Genomic DNA, 26,025 nt, shown 5'->3' on the forward strand with positions numbered 1-26,025 from the left:
TCTTAAAACACAAAGCTTATGAAAACACATGCATTGGGGAGAGATTTGAACCAACAATATCAAAAACTTTTCCATCCATTTAAAAGTTTCATAGGAGAATTTCAAAAGCTTCTATAATACCTTAACCTACTTTAGAACTACTACTATACACATATGCAACATTAGGTTAAATTGCAGAGAAATTTAAACATAACTACCTACAAATTGCAAATACTACGGCTTAGCATAACAAGACAGCATTCTTCATCGTGAACTGTTTTAACTGTAGTTTCTTCACATGTCTGTCCACTTAGACAGACTTGTTGCTTTCCCAATAGGCAAAGGCTTGTGCTCAGCTTCCCACAGAAAGCTTTCAGTGACTCTTACAAAAGGGGGACCCCATTTGTAGTGGCGCTGTCTTAGCTTTACCTTTCTGGTCAAAAAAAGCAAAATCAACCACTCCGGTTTCCCACATCATAACTGGGAGTTGAAACATAATTTGGGTCCATAACCGTGTCACCATCCAGTATTCGCAGAACCTTAAACAAACAAGACAAGAATGCCATCAAGATCAGTGGGGGAAACCAAAAGTGGCGTAAAATCAATGCATAAAGTTAGTGTTTAGCACATTGGAAGTCAGTGCTATTCTTGGTTCTCACAATAAAAGAACCATCAGGAGTGAATTCATAAAAGTTAACGCTCAGTTCAGCAGCACACGAGGAATTCCCTTCAAGTCCCCAATTGACAGTTGGATTATAACCTTTAAGCCCATAACTTCTTAAATAAAGTTTTAGGTTGGGAAATGTGTATGTAATGTAGTCCCCTCATTAGAAAACATGACAAAAAACAAAAATTTGTTCAATTTTTCTTACCTGTGACATGCGAGGTCTAGAATAAGGATCTCTCCTTATGCACAATGAGGCAGCATGCAGCATGCAATAGACCTCATGTTCCGAATAGTGACTTCCCAACCTTGGATCAATCAGTTCCTCAATGGCATATTCTTCTAATAGTGGTCGTGCCTGTTTAAATATCGAATGCTCACATAAATGATACCATTGCCACAATTAAAATCATAATAAATTAGATATTAATATCATTTGACTTACCCACTCAGTAAGACACTGCTGTCCCTTTGGCCTATTGAGATCCACAGCCTTTCGCCCTGTAACAAGTTCCACTAACACCACACCAAATGAATAAACATCAGCCTTTTCAGTAATTTGGCCGCTTTGAGCATATTCAGGAGCCAAATACCTGCATTGCACCAACAAAACTTAGTTGAATTGTTGATATTGTGCAGAATAACAAGACAATGAAACTAAACAAGGATTAATACAGTGCATACCCAAATGTTCCAATTACTCTAGTTTCCACTCCTGTGTCACCATCGGGTTGCCACCTCGCTAGTCCAAAATCACCAACCTGGAATAATTTAACACAAATTAATTAACTGAAAAACTTTTTGAAAGAAAGATATGAAGTGGTGCTTTTCACATGTAAACTATAAAACTGCTGACTGCAGAGAACAAGGCAGGTGACACCCAACCCATACCAGAGGTTCAAAATCATGAGTGATAAGAATGTTGTTGGGCCGCATGTCACGGTGGATAATGCAACCCACTCTGCACTCTTCATGAAGATATCGCAACCCTCGGGCAGCTCCAACAGCAACTTTTTGCCGGGCAGACCATTCTAATGGTTTTCGTTGTCTCCCTGCTAGAGTTCCAAGTAATGTCCAGTTATCCAGATAACAAATCAAGCCGGTATCAGTAAAATGCAACCTATACTACATGATTGCAATCACTGTATTGAATGTGAAAATGATAAAATATTTACATATTCTGCATTACTAGTCTTCAAGAACAAGACAAGTCCAACTCCAACCAAAAGCATAAATGCATGCTAGCTAAAATATGTATGAAACCAAGTTTCATATAGGAGTACAAAGCCTTGAATCTCATTAGCTTTACAAAAATGAATCTACCACATCAAACCAAATTCCCATATTAGATGATGCATAACTTTTCAAGTAGCGTAGAACCAAGACCTTTCACAGAAAACGTGAATATGCATGTTAATGAAGTTCAAAAACATGGCCTTGCCATAGCATAACTTGGTCTGAAAGCAAAAGAAATTACCATATAAATGAGAATCCAATGATCCATTGCATATGTACTCATAAACCAATAGCCTTCTCTTATCCTCTATACAGAAACCAATCAACATAACAACGTTTCGGTGCTGAGCACAGCTCAGGACTTCTACCTCCGAGCAGAATTCAAGATCACCCTGAGAACTGGCCAATTTATGTTGCTTCACAGCAACAACTTGTCCATCTGGTAGAACACCTCTGTGAACAGATCCAAATCCTCCTTCTGCCAAGAAATTGGCTTGTGAAAATCCACCAGTGGCAAGCTCCAATTCAGCATAGGTGAACCATCTTGGAGGTTTTCCAAAAACAGGAGCCTTATGTTGACAAATTGAACACAAGGGAGGTGGACCAGGCGGAGTATTTCTAGATAGCGCTATTGCTTCTCGTACATTCCCACTGAAATCCAAGTCAGTCTTATAGGTTGAGATTTCAATTTCAGCTTCTCTATCAAGTCTGGAGAACTTTTCTAGCAAAGCTCTAGTAGTAGACAATTGATTCCTATTATAAGATCTCTCTGTTCTTTCTTCCTTAGGTTGAGAAGATCGTTGATGCAGAAGTAAATCGGTGATCCATGGCTGGAATCTCAAGCTTGCTGAAGAAGTGGATAAGCTTTCACTGTCTGTGTCTGATATAGAATCATCAAGTTCTGGATTTTCTTTTATAGTTTCCTCTTTTTTTGACTCAATGTTTATCTCAGAGATGAAAAATGGTGAAGTTCCTTGATCAGAGCTTGAAACCGATGAAGTACCAGCTTCAGTTGCAGTGAACGGTGTCCCTAGCTCAGGGCTGCTAGATGGAGTGACAACTGGACCTTTTAAGGAATTTAAAGAATCATTCTTGTTCTTAGTTTGTTTTCCAAGCATCGGATCTTGTTCAGAAGGTAGTGAACATAATTCTTCAAGATCCTTCTTTTTTGTTCCAACCAAATTCAAGCGGAGTACCTTAGGCTGTGAACGCTTCATAACCACAATGTTGCATTGCAGCTCTTCCATACATTGTTTTTCTTCATGCCTGAGCTGTCTGCACAAAGCAAAATTGAAAATACCACCAATTCATGCTGAATTATAATCACATCAATAAAATAGTGAAACCAGAAATTAAGAGCTCATCAAGTCTGGGCCTTTAGGTGGGGGAAATAGAAAATTACTTGTCTAAAACGACCCAATTGGCTTGGGCTTTCTTGGCTTCCGCAGCCACTGCTCCACATGGTGATCCAGAAACAATTTTAATCTTCACATTTATCTGTTGAATAACTGTTAGGTTGGCGTATAGACGCAACATTCAATATGAAAATTCTTACATCAAGGCCCCTAACCTTGTTAGGATCATAGACATCATGTAGCTGAAGGATCATTTGAGAGCAAGAGTCAGTGATATCACACTTCTGTTCCGAACTTGATGATCCTGAAGAAGATTTCTTATGACCACTGGCACAATCACCAGCAAATCTTGGAAAACCCCATAATCTTCTGCCTACATATGAGCAGAAAAATAGTTAGGTACGCAGAGTAAAGGAAGAGTGCAGGTTCAAATGACCAACAAAAAAAAAAAATAAGAGAGTAAAGGTTCTTGCATGCATCAAGAATTTAAGCTGAAATAAGAGACACACACCAGATACAGCAATAGTACATAACTATAGTCATCCACCACAAGCAAGAAAGTGAACAAAATTATCATACAAGGGTTTATATTACATGTCAAACTGCTATCCATTTGTTCATAATTCTTATTCAAAACAAAACAATCCATATAAAAAAGGGGATGACATATCCTTGGAACCCAACTAATATGTTATTCGCTTGCCAAAATAGGCAACCATAAGGCAACCATAACGATCACACCGCAATAAATAATGTCTGACAAAGAGCAAATAGATAAAGAAATCATGGCAAAAATTTCATTACCCGAACTCTGTGAAGGTACAACCACTAGCAATGTAATGCAATCGCCAGGTTGCACAACATGAGTCAGGGACCAAACAAGAGCAGTCTTTGGAATTTCCTTTGATGCCTTAACGGCAACAATGACCTTTTCAGCTCCATCAGAACATATTTCTTGCTTCCCTCGCTTCTGCTGTTCTCGACTCATCAGGGCCAGCAATCCCACAAAAACTGTCTTGCTCAACAGATGTCACTCAATAACCTTCAAACCCAGATGTTCCTACATTTTAAACAACAAAGGGATGAAACACATGAGCATGTTCAATATCACTAGCTTTTTCTGTCGTGCTCAAGCTCTACCAGGATTATCATATATAACCACAATGCAACATGCTTCCAAGCAGTGACAGAACAATCACTGACAAGACTCTTTTAACCAGAACTCAAATCTTTAGTGTTACAGATTGGCAAGTAAACTTTTTTTATCAAATCCATGTTACCAAAATAGAATCAAATCTGCCAAGAATCGGATCAGATACCTTTTTGGCTCAGAAAGCAAGACGTTGCATCCCCAAATTTACCGTACTGTGAATCTCAAGTTTCAGAAATTCTACAGGGTTAAAAGCACTGCACGGGAAGGCTAAGAGACAATCCATTACACGAGAACAGTTGCATACACTAGCTGTGTGTGGAGTTTTCAAATTATTCTTCACAAGTCAAAACATTTGGCTTCAACTAGTTGGCTTTGCTTTTGATGATCCTCCAGAGGAACCCTGCGAAAAGATTCCACTACATAAATAGTGGCATGTCCTTCATATATCAAGAGTTTGAATCACTATTTGATATGACTAAAGGTCGAGACGTCTTCTAGTTCTCCGGGTCACTGAAAGCTCAGTATCAATTTTTACCCTGCACAGTGACATAGGAATCAACTTTAGAAGTTGGAAATAGTGATAATAATAGCATCAATAATGCAGAGTCTAAAGAAGAAAAAAAAAAAAAGGCATGCCAGTGTGAGACATACAGATAAGTAATCACTAGCAACCTTTTGATAGCTTAGGAATATAAAAAATATCACTGACGATCCAAGTAGAAAACAATAAGAGAGATCTCTCAAGAAGATCCAAAACTTTCTTTTTCTCCACTATTGTATCATGTTAGTATATACCATGTCAATCCTCAGGACAATGAACATCCTGCATAAAATAACAAAATAAAACAACAGCAACCAAAACAAATAATAACATACACTTTGCTGTTTATGCTTGTCATAAGATCGTTATCATCAGAACCTGAAAATTTTCAAAGAAAATTGATACAGTTAAACCTCAGAATGGTTCCTTAGCAATAAGAAGTCATGAATATAAAAATAACAGGATAAAAAATCAAAATCAAAACCTAACCAAATAAAACAATATCCTCACAACCAAGCATTAACCAAAAGAAAGAGGTGTCGGGATGATCGAGCTCGCTCAAACTATTGTTCGCAGAAACTAAAAAAGATAAAGAATGACGAAATTTTGACCCCTTTTACTACTGTTCAAAAAAGTTAGAAAAAAACCCAAAGCTTTGTCATTAAGGTTTCTTGCTTACTTTGCCACAATCTTCTCTTACATTTGGGTGGTAAAAGAATCCACAAGAATGAAAAGAAAACATGAAACTAGCCACAGTTGGAAAACCCAAAAGATAAAAGGTTTTCAAGTCTCCGAGAATGAAAAGAGTGGAAAAATGGCTTTGGCAAAAAGAAGAAGAGAAGAGATGGAATTTGTTGGTTTGAGGAATGAAGAGAGATGGCGAAAACTGAGACAGAAATGTAGTATTAAGTATGGTTTCAAAAAATTGTGAGGGTAATTTATTACTATGAAGTGCAACCGTTGTTGCAATTTGGTGTAGAAGATGAAATGCACACACATATGGGACATGACATACTTTGAATGCAGAGAGAGAAATTCAGATTTTGTGCAGAGCAGAGAAAGCTAAGCTGTAAATCGCCGTCTACATGTGTGTGTGTCCGACTTGTCAACTGTGATCATTTCTGAAATGGTTTTTTTTTTTAATTAATTTATTTATTTATATATAAACCTGAATTATATTATCATAAATAATATGTTTCTATGAAGGTAGGATAAATTAATTATAAAATGAAAATATTATATATCTAATAATACGTGAACACAACATTGTATTAAAATAAGATTACATATTATAAGAGTGATAACTAAAATGTAAAAATATTAAGAAAAGAAAAGGTAAAAGATAATAAAAGAAAGTAAAAAAAATAAAGATAATAATAGATAAAGATATTTTTGAAATTATTTCTGTGCAGGAAGAATCAATGTAATAGGCACAAAATAGATATTTAGGAATAAAATTGATGAATCTTGTGACTTAATTAGAAACAACTTTAGGGGGATTGCTTGATACAAAGATTTAAAAATCTTATCTGTAATAAAGTTAGTACTAATATTTAATTTCTTTTTTTTTTTTTACTCATTCACTCTGGGATTGCTATAGATGTTTAGCTTAATCAACTGCTTAACATATATTTAATATTTAAAAACATAAATAAATAAGTTATGTTGATTTATTGCAGAAAAGTTTATTTATATGTAATATTTGTATATTGTTTAAATTTAAATACGTATCTATTAAGTTTTTTTAAATTTCTTGGATTCATTTTTGCCTTCATAATTTAAAGAGAATTTTGTACTCTAAAATATGCAAATAATATATTGGTATCCTGTTTTATACTTAAAGAACAATGTACTTTGTCCTTTTTCTTGACATAACCTTTTTTTGTTTTTCTTTGTAAAAAGTGATAGCAAATACTGCTTTGTTGGTGGAAGCAAAAATATAGTTTTAGTCAATTGTAAAATTAATAAATATTAGCTTTAGTCCATATAATATTATTTCATTTAAATAAAAATTGAAATACTTTTCTTAAAAGTCATAAAAAGTGTTAGACTTAGTCTTCATAAAACATTTAAAAAAATTTCATCTCTTAATCTTTTTAACATTTAGTTTAAAATAAATAAATCATATTTATGTTATATAATAATTGAACATGAAATATAGACAAGTGAAAAATTCAAATGAAAGCACATCTAACAAGTCTAAATTATATTGCAATTTATGTAAATTAAGGAAAATATCAAATAATACACTTACTCATTGTATACAAAAGATATTATGGTTTAATTATACATTATGATTATATACATATTTATCATTTTTTTTTACAATAACCATTTTGTAAGTTTTCTATGAAAAATTATTTTATAAGTTATATTATAAAAAATATATATATTAATAATACACAGAAGTTAAATTCAATACTTTTATGTTTTTAAAAATATTGAAATTAATTTTATTTATTTTTCTCTAATGGAAAATTTTATTTGAAATAAAATGTTCATTTATACAACACTCTATTAATTCGGTCTTAATTGTTCTTCTACTAAAATATTTTAGATTATACATAATAATAAATGTTACAAATTATTTTTCTCTAAATTATAAAGAAAGAATGAAAAAGTTTATTTGTAAAATTTGAGTTTTGTTGTCCTTATTTCCTCTTTCTTAATAAGATAATCATTTAAAAATGATTTTAAAAATAAAAAAATGACAAACAAATTGCATGATTTGATTTATTTAACCATGTAATTGTTATCACGGTGAAAATGATGAATACAAGATGAAGAAAACATAAGTGCTTTAAAATAGAAAAAAAATATATAATAAAGAAATTTACACTTGTCTCTATAAAAATACCTGTCAAAGGTTAAAAACAAGTTTCCTAAATGATAAAAGATTATATATTAAATTCTAAAATAGAAAAAACAAAAGTATAAAATTATGAAATGCAAAAGTTAAATTTATAAAAAAAAAAACTAAAATCAAAATAGGAGTTTGTTTACATAAATGCTTGTACTAATTCTAGCAAAATAATAATGCAAACCTAATTGATATGACCTATTATTATACTCTATTAGTTGTGCTTCTAATAACAATACTGCACATATTATGTTTTCTTCTGCTGCTTCTATTCATTTCAACAGTTACAAGATAGGGGACAACACTCATTAGCCTCATCATCATTTTTTTCAGAATCACAGAACTTCTATCTGTGATTTTGGTGTCTTTATTTAATTATTTGTAATAAAATAACAATAATGTACTGCTAAACAAAATTGTTGTATAGTGTAGTGTTATTGTTGATGTATTTGTTGGTTCATGAAGAACAGAATCTTGTGAACAAAAAATACAAAACAGAAAAAGTTGAAAATGTTGAGGGAAAAGAAAGATGGTGGTGGCATTAAATTGTGAAAGCATTGACTGCACTGCATGAAGATGCATGAAGAAAAGACAGTGTGGTGCATAACAAGAAACAATAAAAAATTGTCCCTTGTAGTAATCTACTATCTCTAATCCCAATTCAACTTTTGGAAGGTTGTCATAAAATCAATAAATGTGAGTCACTCTTTCTTCTCCTTCTTCCCATTTTTAAAACCCAAAAACAGAACAACCAACACACATATCGTAGGAACCAGAACAGTTGTTCGGTCATCAGTGGTTGTGGTTTTTTTGGTACCACAAAACAAACGCTCACCGAGGGACCCACTAGCCGTTACCAATCCCCGTCTATTCAGCACCGCTGTCACCCTCGAATCACTTCCCGATGAGTAACGTTTTCCGTCCATTCCAACCTCATCGTCTTCTTCTCACTTCTGCTTTAATTTCACGCTGTGTTCTGACTTCCTCATCGTTACGTACTTTTCAAACCAGCAAAGTTTCTAACTCTATTTTCTTGCATTATTTGGTGAGATGATCAAATATTAAGAAACACTGCAGGAAGCAATTGAAAGTGGCACTGTTGCTTCTTCTGTTTTATACACCACTTCGAGAATGGGATTGAAAACCAAGACCTTTCTGTGTTGCGTAGGAAAAAGTAAGTAACGGGTAAAACTATTGCACAAAACAAAACGTTACGAAGATATGAACTGTATTTTTGGCATTATTGAATATAAAACTATTGCACAAACATTTCATTACAAATCATGGATTAAGAAATTAAACTTTAAGTAAAAAACAAATTTATGTGTATATTAAAAAAAATTAAGATATAAATATGTTTCTTGTTCCTGAACTTTCATATCTTAACTTTTACACTGAAAATTAGAATTAGTCTTTAAATTTTGATCCAATTTAGTCATCAATCTTATTAATACGTAAATTTAATCATTTTAATCGAATTTTGCTAAGTTTATTCAACTTTTCAAACGCATTTGAAGACAGTGTTTGAGTTGATTATACTGTTTGACACATTTTCGTTTCAATGTTGGCTGAAAAATGTATTTGAAACATCAAATAAACTTAACAAAAATTGTTTAAAATGACTAGATCCATACATTTTAAAAAAATGAAAGACTAAATTGGTTTAAAGTTTCAAAAATGGACGAATTTCAATTTTCACTAAAAGTTAAAGAGACCAAAAATATATATAATCCTAAATTTACATTATACATCTTTCTAAACAAATATGCATCAATGGCACCTAAACTCCCTATACCCAAAAAAAAAACATATTGAGTTGTGGAAATTTCTTTAAAATCAATCATTTATTTTTATAATATTTTTTCTATTCTCTTATTCATATTAATCGATGTGAGACTTTGGTGAATATTCAATTGAAAATCAACTTGTATCGTGTCGAAGGCCCCTTAGTGAAGTGCCTATTATGTGATATAGAGCAAATATTGTATATACAATACCTCTATTAATGTTTGTCGAAAATTCAAGTGTGAGTCTAAATTTCGTATTGATTAAATATGATAAAGTTGACCTGCATATAAGATAGAAAACTTATAAATTTTTTACCTTAAGATTGTTGGTTGAATTAGAGATAATATCAATTCCTTATATGATTTTGCCTCAAGTTTCATTGGTATTATTCATTCTCTCTATTGATCATCTCTCAAAAAGACCCATCAATATTATATTATATTTGATTGTATCATATCATACTCGATTATGAATAAATTTATGTTGATTGCTTTCCTATCACAATTTTGTAGAAACATATCAATTTTGAATATTTTCATCATTTGATTACTACCAAATTCAAGAAAGAGAATGACACTCTAACCTAAAACCATCTTGGAGATTGCTCAAGACCATAATCAACTTTATTTGAAAAACATACCTTAAAGTTTCAAATCCTAGAGGAAATTCATGTACATATTTTAATAAATTTGTGGTTGATTTGATTTCATACCACAAATTTGTAGAAATATTAACTTTGAAATATTTCATCCTTTTATTACAACTAGATCCAAGTAAGAGAATGAGAGTCTAAACCAAAACTATCTTGGAACCAGATAAAACTTTCTTTGAAAGACATAACTTTCCAATAGAATTTCAAATTCTTGAAGAATCTTCGTCTACATTTATTCTTCTAAAATCCCATGAAGAAAGACATTATTTACATCTAAATGGTATAAGTCTTGACCAAAATGAGTTGTCAAAGCAAAAACAACTTCCAAAATGAGTTGTCAAAGCAAAAACAACTTAAGAGATATTTATGATCAAATGTCTCCTTATAGATTCTATAAATTTGGGTGTGTATCTCTTTGACTTTGTATTTTCTTATTGTCCCATTTTTATTTTATTTTTTCACATTTTATTGTAAATATCATGTTTGTACCCTAAATCTTATCATCGTTCAATTTGTTAACAAATTTTCACAATAAGTTTCTTTCAAGACTTGAGTCTTATGTTTGTTTTTCAGAGTATTAATTGTAATCATGAAACTTTGATGTGTATCGAAGAAATTTATAAAATATATATATATATATATATATATATATATATATATATATTTAACATCTTTTCTTAATGCAATAGTTAAATTCCCAATGATATTTATCTCTTCGTCATTATCTTTATCTTTTAGGAATCTCAACTTCCGAGTCAAATAACTTATTTTGCTCTATTGTCAAAATGGGTTGTTTCATTCTTTGATATTATTTGTCAAGAATTAGTTTTTTTTTAAACATCCAAACATTTATACTTTTTTATTGTAAGATAATATATATATATATATATATTTTTTTTTTTTAAGAACTCTAATATCTAATTTTATTTTCTAGAATTACATATAAAAATTCAAAGACTCAACAAGAAAGACTTATAGAAAAAAAGAAAAATAAAGGGTAACATGTTGATGAAGTATGTGGCATAGGATATAAAAATAGACATAGGGAAGAAGTATGATTTACTACTCTAAAAGATGAAAAATCTTCCTTTTCTACAGTTCTATATTTTGTTGTGGAGTGTTTACACATCTTAATTCATATACATCATACCATTGTGAAACAAGTGTTTACATAATTCATCATTTACATTTTCAATATCGTTATCAAACAAATTCTTTTTATGCTTTTTCAAATTGATTTTTCTGACGATGGAAAAACTGAACAAAAGATTTGAAAATCGTGGAAATTTCTTTGAACCACAAGCGTATAATATTTAAAACAAGAAAACTATTTTGATCTAAAAATGTACTAAAACCAAAATTTCAAATATCAAAGTGAATAAACTCAAATGGACAATGTGTTGACACATGAAAAATTTACATTAAAAATATTTGTCAAATTTTCTGTTAAATAAATGAGGAACAAAGGCTGGATACAGCTGAACAATGGACATCCAAAATTTATATGATGAAGTTATATTAGAGATCTTGCGAAAATATTTTACAAATGGTGTTTGTTGACTTATAAGATATTATTTATTTGTACTCAGGTACAATACACTATACACAGATAAAAAATATTAAATATTATAAAATATACCAATTGAAAAAATTATGTTATATATATATATATATATATATATATATATATATATATAAATGAATAATCCAGATAGCCTAATACACATGACCAGTAGCATTAAATGAAGTCGTTTATTTTATTAGTTATCAACTGTTCAAATTTCTAGCCCATAGACTTTTATACTATATATATTAAAAAAAACAAAAAAGTAACAAATTGAACTCGTTTAACAAAAGACTCAAAAAGAAAACTCGGTATTCTTCAAAGGTTAAAAGAACCTAAAAAAAAACATACACTTCATTAAGTTATTTTTATAAAAAAAATACTATTTATAAATAATAAATTTCCTAAGAAATCAATGAAATTATACAACTTCACAAAATATTTATAATCTATTTCTATATTTTTCATTCATTTTTACTTGATAAATTATTTATTAAAGTTTATTTTCTCATCTTTTACTTTTCCTTGACTTATTTCTTTTTTACTTTTACTCTATTTATCTATTTTAAAGAAAACATAAAATAAATTTTTAATACTGTATTATAAGACTAAGTAGAGAAGGAAAGTTGTGTGATCGTATCAAAACTAAATCTTAGCAGTAAAAATATATAAATATATTTGTAAATATATTCCATTGTTAAATAACAGTTAATGAAAATAAATATAATTGAATTTTACTCGAACACTACATATCTCCTCTAAAAAACAAACACTACTAAAAATTCTTATATTATATGAGATTTTTCTTGCAAATTTGTTAAAAGAATTTGCAAGAAAAAAAATTTCTGTCATTTTTTTTAATAATTTTAATTGACAGGTAATTCCTTCGCATGTAATCATTTCTTACAAAATTATAAAATTTGAAAGTATTTCCTACAAAATTTGTTGCAAAAAGTATTTTATACAAAATATTTCGCAAGAAAATTGGTAACAATTTCTTTCAAAAAAAATTTTACAACAAAATTTGCAAGTATTTTCTATAAAAAGATTTTCAAAACAACATTGACAAGAAATATGAGTTTTTTTAGGTAATGAAACACCGTACTAGATATAAAAGTTAGTATTTTCACGCAGTATACTTAAAATGATTTCTTTGTTGGAAACTTTTATAAGATGTAGACTAAAAAACTAAAAATCAAACTGATTAATGTAATTTTTTTATTATACTTTACATAAATCTTAAGATGGTATAAGTTCAATTTGATCCACCTAACTTTTGTATAATTGTCTAATTATATAAAATAATATTATAGATAAATTTTAAAAACTTCTTTATATATTTTTTTATGGTTTATCGTACAAGTTGTCATAAAAATACATCAACTTATTTTCACCTCAAATTCGTTAACATTGTTAAAATCAATATTTTATATGAGATAATTTAGAAAATGAAATTTTTGTTATGATTTTAACCCTTAAAAGACATATGTTTCATATAAAGTTAAAGAAAAAATATATTAAAATCGACTCAAACGATGTAATATTATTGAAAATACTAAAACACGATCTAAATTATTGCCTAAAATATTCATAAATACAATAGATAAAAACAGAGACATCCTATAATTTTACATCTCACATTAAGATGCAAATTCATAACTAATAAGTTATCCTAGATTGATCTTTATTATCAATGCCATATATAATCAAATTTTAATTTCTTTTATCTATCATTTAATTATCAGTTTGATACATGATTTGATTGACTCAAGTACTAAACAACCATCCCTTAGTTATTATATTTTTTATAGTTAAAAGTTTAAAATTATTTATTTCTTTAGTTAAATTATTTTGTCCTTAACTTTGATCCCATCTAAAAAAAAAATATTGTTATATACACCTTAAAATTATAATTAAATTAGACCATATAAAATGCTTATCCTTTATAATAACAATTGACACAGAATGAATGTTTTGGGAGAGAAAAGTAGTGGTTAGAATAACATGAATGAAATTAATATCCGGATGAAAGTCATGATAAATGTTAAATAAAAGGATAATGATATTTTAACTCATTTTGTTTTATTCGTTTTGGGTTAAATATGTTTTTGGTTCCTCAAGTCTCAGTGAATTTTGGAATTAGTCTCTCTTCGAAACTTGATACCAATTTAGTCCTTCATCTTGTATCAATTTAGTCATTCTTACCAAATTTTGTTAAGTTTATCTGACGTTTCAAACGCATTTCATGCTAGTATTTGAATTGTTTACACCGTTTGACACATTTTCGCTTTAATGTTAACTTAAGTATTATCATAAAATGCAATTAAAATGTCAAATAAACTTAACAAAATTTGATAAGAAGGATTAAATTCACACATTTATAAAGATGAAGGACTAAATTGGTATTTTGAAGAGGGACTAATTCCAAAATTCACTGAAACTTGAGAGACCAAAAATATATTTAACCCATTCGTTTTTAACTCATCACTTCTATTTTTTTTTATATCATCACATTACTTAAAAAAATTAAAATAAATAATTAAAAGGTGATAAAAATGATGGGCTAAAATTAAATTAAAAAAAGTGAATCAAAATATCATTGTCGTGAATGGTAAGATCCATAAATGGTGAATGGTTTAAAATGAAGTCCAAATTATTAATTGATTTTTTTTATATTATTTTCTGCCGAGCATTAAATTTTTTAATATATTTTTAAATGCCAAAATTAATGATAATTAATTTATTATGAATCATAGCAGTACCAAAAAATCAAGCAAAGAATACAAATTTTTTAAAATGTGTGAGGCAAGTGGGGATTTAGAAGGTTGAAAGGGTCATTGAATGCTTAGTGTTGTTTGGCATTGCATTGCTTACCACTCACTGTTTTCTGTTTTCTGTTTTGTGCAGACATGTAATTGATGGATGGGCACAACCTGGGAACTCCATCTTCTTTTACTGTTCTTGCATTTATGTTTTCGCAGCTATTCTGTTCCTACTTTTAATTTCTCACCTTCAAACCAAACACAATCGTTTTCTGTTTCAATCTCTTTCTCATAAATAACCAATTCAAAAAAAGAATGGAAAAAATTACATTTTTCTTAAAATGGGACCAAATGTTTCTCATCAACCAAATCTATAGATTCAACAAAATAGGAAAATCAAAACTGTATTTAATTTTTTAAATATCAAACAAAATTTGTCCTATTAAAACAGTGTATAAAGATTAACATTTGTTTACAAACATTATAAATATATTTTTAAGATGTTTTTATATTTTTTTTATGATTCAATTAAGTTCTAATATCTTTTAAATAGAGTCAGATTATTATTTTCTTTTTTAAATTAGAATTTGAAAAATATCACATTTCAAATTGTTAGAAGGTAGCAAATGTCAAAATCTGAATAGTACCACTGGAAGGGTTCTAAGACAAAAAATAACCCAAATTTTTATACAAAGACCTTTTAAACTATGTTAATGGACTAAATTTTATTTAAAATATATTAAGATTTATTTGAGTAAAAAAATAAATACAAAATAAATTATATATATATATATATTTATTCAACAATATTTATACCTTATTTTATTGGTCTGTCATTTAACATAGCTATGAATGATAGACAAATAAGAAAAGGTAATGATATGAACATGGATTGTTCAATTAAGATGAATCTTCTCCCCTCCTCTAATTATTTCTATTAATTTCAATTTGATGCACATGTGGGCCTTCACCATTGAGTGGTTAGTTTAGGGAAGTATGCAGAAACGAAGTTCATACTGCAAAATTTCCACTGTAGACACTTTTTATAATGATTGACTGAACACTTATTGTGGCTTGATTACGAGCATAGTTTTTAGCACACAAGTAAGAACACTGATTACATGACAAATTAGGAGCTTTTATGAGGGATGAGGGAACATGTTAGGTGAACTGGTAGGGCAGTGGGATAAGCAAATCTTCATAATTAAGATCATTTTCATGTCCTCTGTAATGTGCCCTACATGTACTATGCATCTTTTCTTTTTCTTATCTCATGCTAGATTCTGGCACTTGTGTGCTGGGGAGATACCACTGCACGAATGGCTCCATCTGTGTAAACTCATTTTCATAGTTTGCATTCTATATCTGCATCACTCCATCACCTGTTTCATAAAGTAGTTTTTCAGTCTAATCAGGAAGTAATTACCACTTTGATTCTTCATAAAGAGCAATCATAAAACTCCTCTTAGAAATTTTGAAGTGAATAGGAAATGTGTTCATAGTTCGGTTTCCTTCAAATGAACTAATTTTTAGTTCTGTTCAAAATTTATATAAATGAGATGAAAATCTTAACTTACAAACCGGTACTGTAAGGTTGAGTTAGGTTTAAAGTCCATTTCTAACAAGTTTATTACAGTTTTTATCAGTGGAGAATGAATTTTCAGTTAAATTGACAAGTTTACAAAATGATTCATGGTTCATTTGATGCCTAATAAGTGATTACTATTTGGTTAAAACATTCCACACTGGTGCATATTATAGTATTATGCTTTTTTCTGAATTAGTCAATGCTTTGAAGAGGTCAGAGGAAGGAAAAGGTAGGGGCACAGAACAGTGAAGCAGAACTGCCTAAACACTCACATGCAAATACATTGACCCTACAACTGGAAGAGACACTTCAGGAATTATTTTGGATCGAAAAAGTAGACTTTAAACTTAACTCAACCGACTTGTAAGATAAAATTTGTACTCACTTATATACGGCAAATTAAACGGTTAAAAGACTTAACAGTTTGTGGTAAAGTAGTTGACAGGGTGAATAATGCAAGGCATGATGGGTGGGCCAGTTGGAATTTGTGCCCACATGGAATTGATAGCATGCAAGGTGCATAAGGTACATCCCCATGTTTTTTCTTGTTCTATGAAAAGATGAGAAGGCTAGGTTAGCCCCCACTGGAGGCTCTTTATTGCTACCACCATTGCATATATTGCTTTGTGTCTGTCACCGTTCTGTAGTTAATGATTCCACGTAAAATTGGAACTCAGAACAACCATGTCATAATTGTGGCCATGAACATCAACATTCAACATTTTGGCTGCCTTTTACCACACTGCAAAACGAGTATAGACAACCCAACTTGTCTGTTTATGATTATTAACAAAATATTCTGATTCCATTTCCTCGGTTTCTATTTTTTGGCTTCAACTTTTTTCCCTGTCCTTCTCTCTGGTTTTCATCATATCAACTTCATGTTTTCCACCTCATTCCCCTATTATTATGTGTTGTACTGCATGAATTTGCTTTGCACTATGGTACTAGGACAAAAATATTGTTCTGAACTTATGGGTCTTTGTCCAGGGAAGAATTAACCACGAATGTTAGAAATGGACTTTAAACCTAATTTCAACACGTGGGATACAAATAAGTGGATGTTCCGATAGCGATGGAACATAATGTTCAGGAAAGTTTGTTAAGATAGACTCTAACACCATGTTAGAGATGGGCTTTAAGTCCAACTCAACTCACAAAATCGACTTATAAGGTGAGGTTTGCACCTCATTTATATATTATAAAATTGTCTTTTTCTCTAGTCGATATAAGACTTCCAACAACAAAGAAAGAAATAATACTGGTGAAACCCGAGTCTACCTAAATAAGAAATTAAAACAGAGATTCTAATCTAAAAGCTTAAAAGAATAAATTTGTGAATCTTTATACTTACAGAATACTCAACTTCATGTTTTATATCGAAACCTATGCAACGGAATACATCGATTAATGTCCCTTTAAACAGGTAGATTGTTCCCCTTTCTTTTCCACCAAATTTTGGTTGCAGTGATTCGTGTCATATGATTGTTTTGACTCTCCAATAAAAGCTATTCATGTTTTTGGAGTTTTAGTAGTAAATTACTTGATTCAGCCTTAACATAAATCTGTTTTCTTACTTTCTCGATTTTGGTTAAAGCATTAAAGGACAGGCTCAGAGAAAAAAAAAAGGAGAGTGAAAAGCGTGTTTTTAAATGCTTCTTTTAAGGATCCATCTTAAACTGGCCATTGAGCAAAGAACTAAAGTGCATTCTAATATCTAAATGCACTTCTCCCGCTATTTAAAAACATAATACGTAGCATCGCCTCCATGAGATTTCTGAAATTACAAAACTACTGGGCTTCAAGTTCGGTACATCAATCAGAGGCCCAATTTTAATGCAATTAAATGAGACCAACCCAACTCCACTTGAAACTTCTATACCCTTTTGGGCTTTGTTAGGCCTCTAAAACTGTCCTTCATGCACCCTCATGATTTCTAACTATACCTTTGTAATTTCTAAAATGTTCATTTTACCCTTTGTAGAGGTGACTTTGGGATTACTTCTTCTGAAAATCTTCTGGTACATGATTTGTATAATAGGATTTCTAAAGGGAGATTTTTAGAACAAGATTTCTGAAACAAGTTTTTGGAACACATAAAATACATTTTAGAATAAGCTTTAGAAACAAATATAATATCACAAACCTCTTAGACGAACTCACTCATAAACAAGGTACATTTCAAAGATTTGGACCATAAAAGGAGAAACATGTATCCTCTTTTTGGAAGCATTTTAAAACAGATGGAAGATATCAACAATACACATTTTTTTATTAAGAAAATTAATGTATAAAACAACTACCGAGATGCATGATTTGTTTTTTTTTTTTTAATAATAAGGAAAAGTATAGAAAATTAAGAGAGAGAAAATTAAGAATTTGAAAAAAAAATACAAGGAACATAAGTTATGTTAGATATTAAAGTGTAAGTCTAAGTCTCACATTGGTTAAAAATGAGAAAGTAGAACATTATATCAGAATAAAGATCCACAAACATGTTTTGGGTTGAGAGTGGTGTCAATATCTTATATGATTGGACTCAGATCTCATTAATATTGTATTTTCGCAGTGAAACTCCTTTATAAATCTATCAGGTTGCACTTTTGTTGATTAGTGATTTGTTATGTAGGTGGTGTGTGGTGAGATCCAACAATGGCAGCATTGAAAAGAAAAAGGAGTTTTAGTGCATGGCACAGTAAGAAAATTATGTTATACACATATTTGAAACACATATATATAGCTTTTCTTGATTCAATTGTAGATCTACTTTAAACAACTCTACCAAATTCATTATTTTTTTCTTGGAAAGCATAGAAGATGACAAATGAATGATGATGGAAAGGCATGGTGATGGTGAAGGAAAATAAGATATTGAATATTTTAATTGAAATTTGACCACAGTCTTCCTTGACTTCACTGCTCATAGAAAATCTTGTTTACTTGTCTCAATCAACAGAAATTTTGAAAAAGTATGGATTCTATATATGTTTGGTGAGCATTCAAGATCCAATGGTGGTGTATTTCACTATTCTCATTTATTTCTCTAAGTTAAACTATTGAAATATTGAAGAAAAAAAAAACTAATATCATTGGTCTAAGAAATATGGACATTCTTTTTCTTTTATGGTATGTTTGGTTGAGAAAGAAAAAGTGGAAAATAGTTTTGGTAGTTTAGTGGGACAATGATATATAAGCTTAAAAAAAGATTTGTTTTATTATTTATCATCTACTTTATAAAACTAAATATTTTTAATTTGAACTTTATTCTTCAGATGTTTAAAACAAAAAAATTGCTTTCACTATTTCTCACCTTTATATAAGTTGTAACGTAAATAAAATTTTATATTCAAACATTATGAACGAAAAAATTATATTTGAAATAAAAGAGTCTTTTACTCCCAACCTTTATCTCATATTTTTTATTTTATTGATATATCCTATGGAACAAAATATAACAAAATATCAAATATAAAATATTTAAAATATTTTACTCTTAATCTAAAATAATAACTAATTTCTAAAATTAAAATATATATCTAAAATTAAAATATTTTTTAAAAATTAATTTAAATAAAAAAATATTAATTAATATTTCTCTCCTTCAATAATAAGAACTTATTTAACTTTAAAGATTATGTTAATATTGTCATTTTCATTTAATTGGTCGTAGCACATTAATATTTCCGAAGTATAAAACCGATACATATTCGAATTAAATAGTGCGGTCATATCAATTAGTGAAAAGAGTAATAATAACAGTGGGATTATAAAAATAACAGAATCAAATTGAATTTTTAATTGAAGAATAGACCATATTAAATTAAACAAATAAATAGAAAGATAAAGTGGACAATTTGTCATAAAAGTGATATATAATACGTTGTTACTCTTGTTCTTTTTTCCAAAGTGTAATTTTGATATTAATTACTAAGAATGAAAACAAACAGAAAGATGATATCTAAATATCATTTATTTGTCTTCCGATACAGATTAAGAAATTCAGAACGATATTTATTAATTAAATTTTTGTAAATCCAATACTATATATGTATAGGAAAGATTGATCATGATAACAAATTTGTTAAATAAATTTACAAAACAAATTTTTTTCTACAACACTAAACACAATCATTTAATCAGTGCTTACACAATGGTTAGTTAATAAAGTATACTTTATTCATGATCTTTTTATCAATAATAATAGGAGGAGGCTGAAGCCTCATACACTTTCTGCAAAAGCAGAGAACTGACAGCAAAATAAAGTAGAAACACAGAAGACACGACACAAGAAATATAATAATTTTGAGATTGATCGATCCTAATTGCTAGTTATGGAGGAACTGGAAGTGCTGAAGGTAAAGGGTTATTATGAACATCAATTGAAATTGACCCTAACTTGCAATCAATTGATCTTGTTGAAGTACAACTACTAACACTGTTCTTTCCTTCACCAATTGCTTTGTTCATAATATGAAGCATAACATCATAAAGTTCTTCCCCATTTCTCCATGCATGCACCTCTGGTTTTATGTGATTAGAGTTTTTGGACACTAAATCAAACAATGGAAAATTCCTTCTGGGCATCAAAAAGTCCTTATCTTTCAGCTTCAAACTAGGGCAGAAGTCTCCATTTCCATCTCCAACATAAATGTACTTCTTCTCTGATGCAGCATCGACAGATTTTTGGATCCTTTCCATCACCAATCCCTGTGTAACATTTGGGAAAGTGTTAATCAATAATGGTTCGAAAAGTTGAACCTGTGCAAGTAATATTAGAAAAGTTTAGTCAGTAGTTTTTGGTCAAAGATTGTTTTTAAAGACACTGCTCTAGATAGTGTCTTATTACATGGCATAGTTTTGGCTTTATGTTGTTGGGATCCCTTGGATTTTGGCATTATGACATACACCAGAAAGATGTAACCTGACGTGTGTTTAATAGTATTAGTATAATATTTTTTTTATTATTAAATTTTGAGAACTTTCTTTTATAATTTTATGTGTTATTTTATAAATAATTTTTTATTACTACGATTTATTTGATTGTGATCCGTCCGCTTAACTTCTGTCACGGGACAATCGATGTCACTTAGAATAATAATGAGTCTCATAAATAAAGAAAGAGTTGGAGTTTGCCTTGCACATGTTTGGTGGACAGAGATTACATCCATGAGAAGATTTGACATAATCATGGTAGGGGCAAATTATGAGTCTCCCTTCTTCATTAACATAGCTAGGGTTTGCAGTGATCTCAGAGAAGCAATTCCAAACCCCATGATGCTTCAGAATTGTTTCAATAAAGAAAGTATTTGCATCGCTCACAATCTTCAACTCACACCTGAACATAACAGTAATGCCATCTTAGGTGTTAGCATCATTATTTATCGAGGAAAAGAAAATCCACATGTTGGTTAGGTTAACCATTTTATGATAGAGAAATTTCATGACCATGATGTTTTACTATGTTGAGTTTTTTGTTGAAATTAATATTCAAAAGCATGTTATATTATGTATATGTACCCAAAGGAATGTGCTGCTTCTATGGCTAGGACAATGCGGGGATGAATTGGAGTCCTGTTTAAAACTTGTACAATGTCTTCAATGGTTTTTCCTTGTGAATGAAGTTCATACATCATTTTATCCTGTGAAATTTTAGGACAATTAAACAAAAGTTATTTATTTTGCTATCAGGAAAGAAATTACGACAGAATTAAGCAAGAAAAGGGAGAAAGTTAGAGAAAACCATGAGAGGGTTCCAAAGCGTGTTAGGAAGAAGCTCATAGAACTTTTCAGTTAGACCAAACTCATCAAGAACCCAATTATCACTATCACACTCGATGATTGTTGAGTCGAAGTCGAAAACCACCACAATCCCAGCCATTAAATGTGCAAAAGCTTATCTTTTTGTAGGTTAATACTTTCTGTGAATGTGTTGTGTAGACTAACAAATTTAGTGTTTTTTATAGGCAAAGAAAATGCTAGCTCGCACGTAAGCATGCATGATAGATGGAATCTTTCTTATTCCGAGGAATCTTACGAATTTACATTGGATTAAAATTGTTATTATTTTGTACATTTTTTTATTTATTATTTGATGTAAAATCCTCAACACAAACATTAATATCAGAAAAAATGTGCAAGTATTTCTTATTTTTAGTCAATGTGGGATTTAGACTCACACTTAGATTCCTTTTGTATTGCCGTCCTTCTTAAAGAAACACATTTCACTGGGGAGAATAAACATTAATGAGACTTAAGTTTAACCACATAAGGTATTGATATTACTTTCAACCCAAAACCTTAAGACAATGGAGTCCTTCTTAAGGAAACACATTTCACTGGAGAGAATAAACATTAATGAGACTTAAGTTTAACCACATAAGGTATTCACACCACTTTCAACCCAAAACCTTAAGATAATGGAGTTTATGGATCTTTATTCTTATATAATGCTCTACTCTCTTATTTTTAACCAATTTAAACATAGACTCACACTTGGATTCCTAACGCGAACTTGAATCCAATCTTAGAACTTCAAAAGAAGCTTAAAGCATTTAAACACCGTCTAATTAGTCTTATTAAGATTCTTCTTTGGGCTTTAACAAGCCCAGGCCTTATCAATTACTTCCTCCACCCATCAAATTTCTTCTCTCACCCTTCTCTCACCCTATCGCTTCCGAAAAATATTTTACATAGAAGAAGAATATATGTTTGCTTTCTGGAAGAAAAAATTCGGAATTATTTATTGTGTTTCAGAAAATAAATTTAAAAAATATGGGTGCAGACACGGTACGGTGCAGGAAGTAATTGTTAAGGGCCGTTTACATGTCAATTTCTTTTTTGGGCTCACAAAGTCTTTCTTTTTCAGCCTCAAAAACTTTAACAGTAATTCCACTCCTATCTCCAAAATAGATATGAATTTCTTGCTTTTTCTTCAGGGGATATTAGACCCTGCAAAGGAAAAATTATAGTCACAATTCACTATAGTACACTTCACCCCATATTCAATTTGACATAATTAAGTGGATTATTATTTAGTTTTTATCTTCAATGCGGGTCGAAATAATTAATTATGCACTAATATACTCTCAAAATATTCATAAAATCAAATAAGGTGAAACTCAATTAAGCTGTATATTTTCTTATTTTCACATTCGTGATAAACTTTTTTTTTTCTACGAAATGTCTTCGTAAACTTATTTTAATTCTAAAGCTTGTGTTTTGTAAAACATATTTCGAAGTTAGTTAAAAAACTATAGTTGGTATGTGAAAATTGTGCACGTAATTTATTCAACCATAAATGCTTGATAAAATTATTTGTTAAATGTTGAGAAAATGTACATGTCTAAATATAAGTTTATATCAAATTTAATTTTATTGATAAAAATACATTTTGAAATATTTACAATTTAGTTTTTAATTAATTTTAAAATATTACTGTTTTATTCAAAATCATTATTTTATTTTTAAACCGTACTATTGTATTATTAATCTAATATAATATCTTAAATATTTCTAATGGAGTTTAAATATGTCAGATTTCCACAGACATTAAACTGTTATTATTTGTTAACTGACAGAAGTTGAGCAAAAACACAGATAACTGTGTTTGATGCACGTCAAATGAAGACGAACAACGAAATTGACACAAAAAATTATCAATAACGTGAATTTTAATCGGAACCAAGCACGCACATAAAATGCAGTTTGCAATTGGACGAAATGAACTCAGCACTCTCTCCAGAACAAATTTTGTTGATTAGCCTCAAAGAAATTCGCTCAAGCTCTTCTCCATTGCTCCATTCATGAATTTCAGCTTTAATGAGTAAAGGGTCTTTGCATATCAATTCCCACACAGGAAAATTCTTTCTTGGCATCACAAAATCTTGTTCTTTCAGCCTCAAGCTTGGGCAATAGTCTCCACTACCATCCCCAAGATAGATCAATCTCTTCTTTTCTCCTAATGATTCTTGGATTTTCTCTATGATTTTGCCCTGCAAGAGAGAAAATTTTATAATTATCGAATAGTCCAAATGTAAGTCAAAATTTTACATTTAACAGAGAAGACAAAATTAAACACTATATAAGATGAAAGATACATAATCTCATTATCTTAAGGTTTTAGGTTAAAAGTGATGTCAAATGTGTTACATGTGTAAGACCAATATCTCATGTATATTTATATAGAACCGTCATCTCTCGATAACTACAATCTATTAAGTGATAGTTTTTTGGATTAAATATATTTTTGGTCCCTTAAGTTTTAGTGAGATTTGAAATTAGTCTCTCTTAAAAACTTTTGACCAATTTAGTCATTCATCTTTAAAAATACATGAATTTTGTCTTTTTAACCAAATTTTGTTAAGTTTGTTTGACGTTTCAAGTGCATCTTATGATAGTATTTGAATTGTTTACACCATTTGACACATTTTCGCTTTAATGTTAACTCAAATATTATCATAAAATGTGTTTAAAATGTCAAATAAACTTAACAAAATTTGGTAAGAAGGACTAAATCCACGCATTTCTAAATTGGTACAAAGTTTCAAAGATGAGCTAATTTCAAAATTTACTAAAATTTGAGAGACTAAAAACATATTTAACCCTAGTTTCCAAAAAACATATTTAACCCTAGTTTTTTATGTACTGTTATCATTATTATAAGCAAAGGGTTTGAAGAATATAGACCTTACACATGTTGGGAGGGCACAAAGTGCATCCATGGGGAAGCTTGTTGAAGTCATGGTAAGGCAAAATTTGCAGTCTTCCATCTTCGTTAATATAACTTGGATTAGAGCTTATATCTGAGAAGCATTCCCTTATTTTTAAGTGTTCTAAAATTGTCTCGATGAAGAACGTGTTTGCATCACTCACAATCCTCAAATCACACCTGAAAATCACGTATGTTACCACACAATACAAATTACTTTCAAAAGTAAACACCATAATATTATTACTACATTATAGGAAAACCAAAGAAAAAAATTTAAGAAAAGTGATACATAACACACCCTAGAGCATGAGCTGCTTTAATGGCAGGGATTATTCTGGGGTGTATAGGAATCCTCTGAAGAACTTGCACAATGTCATCAATGGTTTTTCCATTGGAATGAAGCTCCATCATCATCTTATCCTGTTAAAGCCAAAACGAGGTGTGTGTAATTTTATAGGTTTAAAACATCTCTACTAATAAGAGAAAAATGTGTCTACAAGAGTGTGACAATGTGTCTGAGGATGTTTTTTCTTGAAAAGAAAAAAGAATAAATAGAATACGAAACTATCGAATAATTGAATCCATTTTTAATAAAAATGAAATGAAAAGCTTACCATGAGAGTGTTCCAAGGCATGGTAGGAAGGAGACGATTGAACAGAACACTGAAACCCAACTCATCAACAACCCAGTTATCACTGTCACAGTCGACAATGGTTTTGTCAAAGTCAAAAACCACAACAATTTCAGCCATTGTAGTAACAAAATTAGTGTGCAAGACAAAATGGAAAAATCCCAGAAGAACAAATAGAATCAGATTCCTATTGGGTGTCTAAAACTTCTCTCAAAATCGTGTCTTGCTTCGATCCAATCTTGAAAATTAAAGGGTATTTATAGTGAACGTAAAGCCTAAGGAACCCAAAAAGGTACACATTTTCATGGAACATTTGCTGTTATTCCCGAAGTTCAATTACAGGCATTGGATGGGATGAAGATTTGATTGGTCAAACAATCGAAGGGCTAAGAAAAGATGGTGTGGTATATAGGTTAAAGTCATGTGACATATGTGATCACATGATGAAATGAAAGGGAATATTTGTGGGGAATTAAATGCTGAAGTTGGCCAGATATGAAATCCACTGTGTTGGCTAAAAGAATATTTCTGGTGTGGCTTT

At 30.2% G+C, this 26,025-nt stretch overlaps 3 protein-coding genes across 7 annotated transcripts; all 3 read right to left on the reverse strand.

The window, feature by feature from the left end:
• Positions 1-44: 44 nt before the first annotated feature.
• LOC114183920 (inactive protein kinase SELMODRAFT_444075-like) lies at positions 45-6,043 on the reverse strand. Of its 5 annotated transcripts, none has more exons than XM_028071102.1 (12): positions 5,944-6,043; positions 5,264-5,306; positions 4,554-4,923; positions 4,039-4,294; positions 3,450-3,607; positions 3,282-3,376; positions 2,121-3,154; positions 1,535-1,698; positions 1,328-1,404; positions 1,089-1,236; positions 852-1,001; positions 45-518 (listed from the first exon to the last, which is right to left on the reverse strand). In XM_028071102.1, the coding sequence occupies exons 4-12, from the start codon at positions 4,220-4,222 to the stop codon at positions 432-434; spliced, it is 2,097 nt and encodes a 698-aa protein (XP_027926903.1). In that variant the 5' UTR covers positions 4,223-4,294; positions 4,554-4,923; positions 5,264-5,306; positions 5,944-6,043; the 3' UTR covers positions 45-431. The 5 variants fall into 5 exon arrangements, with proteins under 5 accessions (XP_027926903.1, XP_027926904.1, XP_027926906.1 ...); XM_028071103.1 differs by having other exon boundaries at positions 5,874-5,973; XM_028071105.1 differs by lacking the exon at positions 5,944-6,043 and adding an exon at positions 5,608-5,937 and having other exon boundaries at positions 1,535-1,695.
• A 14,405-nt stretch (positions 6,044-20,448) lies between these two features.
• On the reverse strand, positions 20,449-22,020 carry LOC114183043 (inorganic pyrophosphatase 2-like). The gene is made up of 4 exons (XM_028069875.1): positions 21,883-22,020; positions 21,660-21,781; positions 21,276-21,477; positions 20,449-20,849 (listed from the first exon to the last, which is right to left on the reverse strand). Exons 1-4 carry the CDS (start codon positions 22,018-22,020, stop codon positions 20,472-20,474), a joined length of 840 nt encoding a protein of 279 aa, XP_027925676.1. The 3' UTR covers positions 20,449-20,471.
• A 1,653-nt stretch (positions 22,021-23,673) lies between these two features.
• LOC114185818 (inorganic pyrophosphatase 2-like) lies at positions 23,674-25,714 on the reverse strand. Its single transcript, XM_028073745.1, has 4 exons — positions 25,467-25,714; positions 25,151-25,272; positions 24,828-25,029; positions 23,674-24,133 (listed from the first exon to the last, which is right to left on the reverse strand). The coding sequence occupies exons 1-4, from the start codon at positions 25,602-25,604 to the stop codon at positions 23,813-23,815; spliced, it is 783 nt and encodes a 260-aa protein (XP_027929546.1). The 5' UTR covers positions 25,605-25,714; the 3' UTR covers positions 23,674-23,812.
• Between the last annotated feature and the right edge of the window lie 311 nt (positions 25,715-26,025).

This window comes from Vigna unguiculata, chromosome 5 (assembly GCF_004118075.2).
Source record: "Vigna unguiculata cultivar IT97K-499-35 chromosome 5, ASM411807v1, whole genome shotgun sequence".
Classification (NCBI taxonomy): Eukaryota; Viridiplantae; Streptophyta; class Magnoliopsida; order Fabales; family Fabaceae; genus Vigna; species Vigna unguiculata.

What these genes read in the sequence shown, in the direction of transcription:
- LOC114185818 (XM_028073745.1), bottom strand. Translation starts at nt 25,604, where the DNA reads ATGGCTGAAATTGTTGTGGTTTTTGACTTTGACAAAACCATTGTCGAC. An exon ending in AAAGCAGCTCATGCTCTAGG is followed by an intron (nt 25,030 to 25,150) that starts GTGTGTTATGTA and finishes CGTGATTTTCAG; the next exon opens with GTGTGATTTGAGGATTGTGA. An exon ending in GCCCTCCCAACATGTGTAAG is followed by an intron (nt 24,134 to 24,827) that starts GTCTATATTCTT and finishes TCTCTCTTGCAG; the next exon opens with GGCAAAATCATAGAGAAAAT.
- LOC114183043 (XM_028069875.1), bottom strand. Translation starts at nt 22,020, where the DNA reads ATGGCTGGGATTGTGGTGGTTTTCGACTTCGACTCAACAATCATCGAG. An exon ending in GAAGCAGCACATTCCTTTGG is followed by an intron (nt 21,478 to 21,659) that starts GTACATATACAT and finishes TGTTATGTTCAG; the next exon opens with GTGTGAGTTGAAGATTGTGA. An exon ending in GTCCACCAAACATGTGCAAG is followed by an intron (nt 20,850 to 21,275) that starts GCAAACTCCAAC and finishes AATGTTACACAG; the next exon opens with GGATTGGTGATGGAAAGGAT.
- LOC114183920 (XM_028071102.1), bottom strand. Translation starts at nt 4,222, where the DNA reads ATGAGTCGAGAACAGCAGAAGCGAGGGAAGCAAGAAATATGTTCTGAT. An exon ending in ATGTCTATGATCCTAACAAG is followed by an intron (nt 3,377 to 3,449) that starts GTTAGGGGCCTT and finishes GTTATTCAACAG; the next exon opens with ATAAATGTGAAGATTAAAAT. An exon ending in CTCATGATTTTGAACCTCTG is followed by an intron (nt 1,405 to 1,534) that starts GTATGGGTTGGG and finishes AAATTATTCCAG; the next exon opens with GTTGGTGATTTTGGACTAGC.